Genomic DNA, 2,792 nt, shown 5'->3' with positions numbered 1-2,792 from the left:
TGCTTGACAGGCATCACTTTGTCGTTAGCATCTTTCCATTCATTTGCAACTACAACAGCAACCCTATTAGCTGTAACCTTTGCACGGGCTAGTTCTCGGTCAAGGGTTTTTCTCTCTTCCTAAAATTTGCATTTCAAAAGATGGTGCACTCAGAAAGAGAATTTAGTTGGATTCATGAATTCTTGTCCAAATGAGAAAAGAAAATGGTAGATTCAAGATGTTGACTAACACAAGTGTTATACTAGATAAAGATAGATTACATTCATCTCTTGAACTTTTCTCTGGTAGTCCCTCACAGCGTTCGCAGCAGCACCACCAGCGAGAACAGCTTCTTCAAGCTCTCGCACAGTTTGGCTGAGCTTTTCAACCTCTGCAACCTTCTGACGATGCATTTTATCCAAGATCTTGTTTTCCTCCTGGAAGAGTAGAACAAACGACGATAAGTCCCACTATCATGCCCATCACATCTCTACGATCTTGAAGGTAGATATGACTCCATTTTTACCTGACAGATTTCTATCTGCTTCATTAATTCCTGATTTTTGTTTTGTAAGTCATCCACCATCGAAGCTTTTGCCAAAGCAATTTGGACGGTCCTCTCAGCTTCCAGTAATGCTGCTTCCTTTGATTTGGTAAGGCGGTCCAAAGCCCTGTTGTCATCCTGCAGCTTGGTTATCTGCAGTCATAATAGTTGGCAATTAGATTTAAGGTTTGAAGCAACATGTCCTTTCAGCAAGCAAACAGCTTTATCCTTAATTTTGCTACTCAAGGTGGCCGTTGGCTGCTCCTTAGGATAGAGACCTTATACTTGCAACTTGCAGTTGCTAGAAAAATCAGCATTGCTTTAATGCAAAAATTCATGGAAATTTTAAATCCATTAATTTTAGTTAGAAGAGTGAATTAATAAATATAACAATAATAAATATTATCAAATAATCAAGTATAGGATTCATGTAGCCGACCCCAAACATTTAGGATAAAGGTTTTGATCTTGTTGTTGCTGCATCAAAATGATGCAAGTAAATAAACTAGAAGGAATGCCAAGTCAGTAAGCAGAATTTAACAGAATTTTGAACACTTCTTCAAGGTACTGGTAAGCTATTTACTGTTTATCTAACCACCAACAAATATAGCATCATGTATATCAACTATCAAAGGTAAGGAATGACATACTGTGTAGATCCTATTTCACTGAGAAACACGTAATAAGTAAAACATGAACCATCAATGCAATGAGTAAAATGATGCAGAATGCTATACCTCCTGTCGAGCAAGCTTTAATTCTGCCTCTAGTGGTGCAAGAATGGCCTCAATTGGAGGCATATCATCATCCTTTTGAGCTGCATGGACTCTTCTAAGTGTAGCTTCAGCAGCAAACTGAGCAGCCATGGCTGCCTTCTTTTCATCATTAATCTTCTTAATTTCAAGATTCTGCAATCAAGTTGCACCAATACCATCAGTCACTACTTTCAGAGGACGAAAATAAACTGGGCAGCAACAAATTGTAACACGTACTCTGTTTTCTAGATTGGCTTCAGTCAACTTGAGCTTCTCATCCAACTTTTCCAATTCTTCTGCGAGCTGAAATGTAAAGTAACAGAATCCTCATGAATCTCAAAATAAACAAGGAATAATGAGCATATCCACTTGTTTATTCTGTCTAGAGTATAATAATAAAATCAAATAAAAGATTAACATAGTGCATCACTACCAAATGCTTTTCATACCTGCCCAATGCTTCTTCAATCTACAAACGTAAGATTGATAAAATTTCTACAATCAGACATCAACAAAAAATGGACCCTGTAAGAATTGGTTTCAAATTCCTTAGGTGAAGGCTTGGTCAACAATGGTGATGGAGAGGGTTGCACAAATATATACAAGATTGGATAGCACGTTGTCAGGTTATATTGAGGTGGCGCAAGTGCACCACAAGTTTTTATATCTCAACTACCCAAATTTTGTGCCTTTGGAACAAAATTTGGATTTTTCAATCCTTTAGGACATCGCACATTAATAAATTTCTGTTTAAAATTATGTCTTATTAGTTTTAGCGGTTAGCTGATTCCCTTAGTGAAAAACTATGATCATACTTTTATTATTATTATATCTGTGCCTTGACCGGATGTAATTCTATCTCTGAGCCAGTAATGCTCTTTAGTTAATAAGAAAAGAGGTAAATACAACAACTTATATTTGATTAAGGCACATCCTATGCTGAAGATTCAAATCGAAATGCTGGTTCGAATCCACTCAAGAAATTTCCAAAAATGGATTTGCATCAAAAATGTCGTTGAGGTGAGACACTGAGACGCCTATCGAACCAGGACAATTAACAACACTGAGATCTGGGTAGATTACACCTAAATCTAAAAATTCTAACTAACATGATACCAGGCAAAACTGCATTCACATTATATACTTTTAAAAAAAAACACAAAATCTCAATCAAAATTACCTCTTCACAAGCCTTCTCCCTGGCGCGCTCGCTCAACCTCAGCGCCTTAATCTCCGCTTGTGCCTCCCCCAATTCCCTATCCTTATCTGAGCCAAAAAAAAATCATACTCAAAATCTGAACTTTTAAAAAATACTTTTGCCCTAAAAATCTTCCAAAAATGCGAATATTCTGACCTCGAACTTCGTTTTCCAACCGATTGAGCTCGACCTTAACCGGATCCGATCCGTGCAACAAATTAATGAACTCATCCGCGTCCAAACTCTTTCGGATCGCAACTTTTCTCCTCGAACCCGACTTCGCTTCCCCCCTCGACGACGTTGCTGACGCCGTTAA

The 2,792-nt window shown here is 37.8% G+C and overlaps 1 protein-coding gene across 1 annotated transcript in view; it reads right to left on the bottom strand.

Annotated features, from left to right (window-relative positions):
• Positions 1 to 2,786, bottom strand: part of LOC109819721 (microtubule-associated protein 70-2-like) — a 5,994-nt gene extending 3,208 nt beyond the window's left edge. The window contains 7 exon segments of the mRNA XM_020385563.1: positions 1 to 119; positions 261 to 416; positions 506 to 676; positions 1,261 to 1,431; positions 1,516 to 1,581; positions 2,459 to 2,544; positions 2,633 to 2,786. The exon segment at positions 1 to 119 is cut by the window's left edge and continues 28 nt beyond it. Of these exon segments, the coding sequence (XP_020241152.1) occupies positions 1 to 119; positions 261 to 416; positions 506 to 676; positions 1,261 to 1,389 (575 nt within the window). The 5' untranslated portion in view covers positions 1,390 to 1,431; positions 1,516 to 1,581; positions 2,459 to 2,544; positions 2,633 to 2,786.

Source organism: Asparagus officinalis, chromosome 8 (genome assembly GCF_001876935.1).
Source record: "Asparagus officinalis chromosome 8, Aspof.V1, whole genome shotgun sequence".
Lineage (NCBI taxonomy): Eukaryota > Viridiplantae > Streptophyta > Magnoliopsida > Asparagales > Asparagaceae > Asparagus > Asparagus officinalis.
The sequence above is the reverse complement of the archived record's forward strand: the minus strand, read 5'-3'. Positions and strand labels throughout refer to the sequence as shown.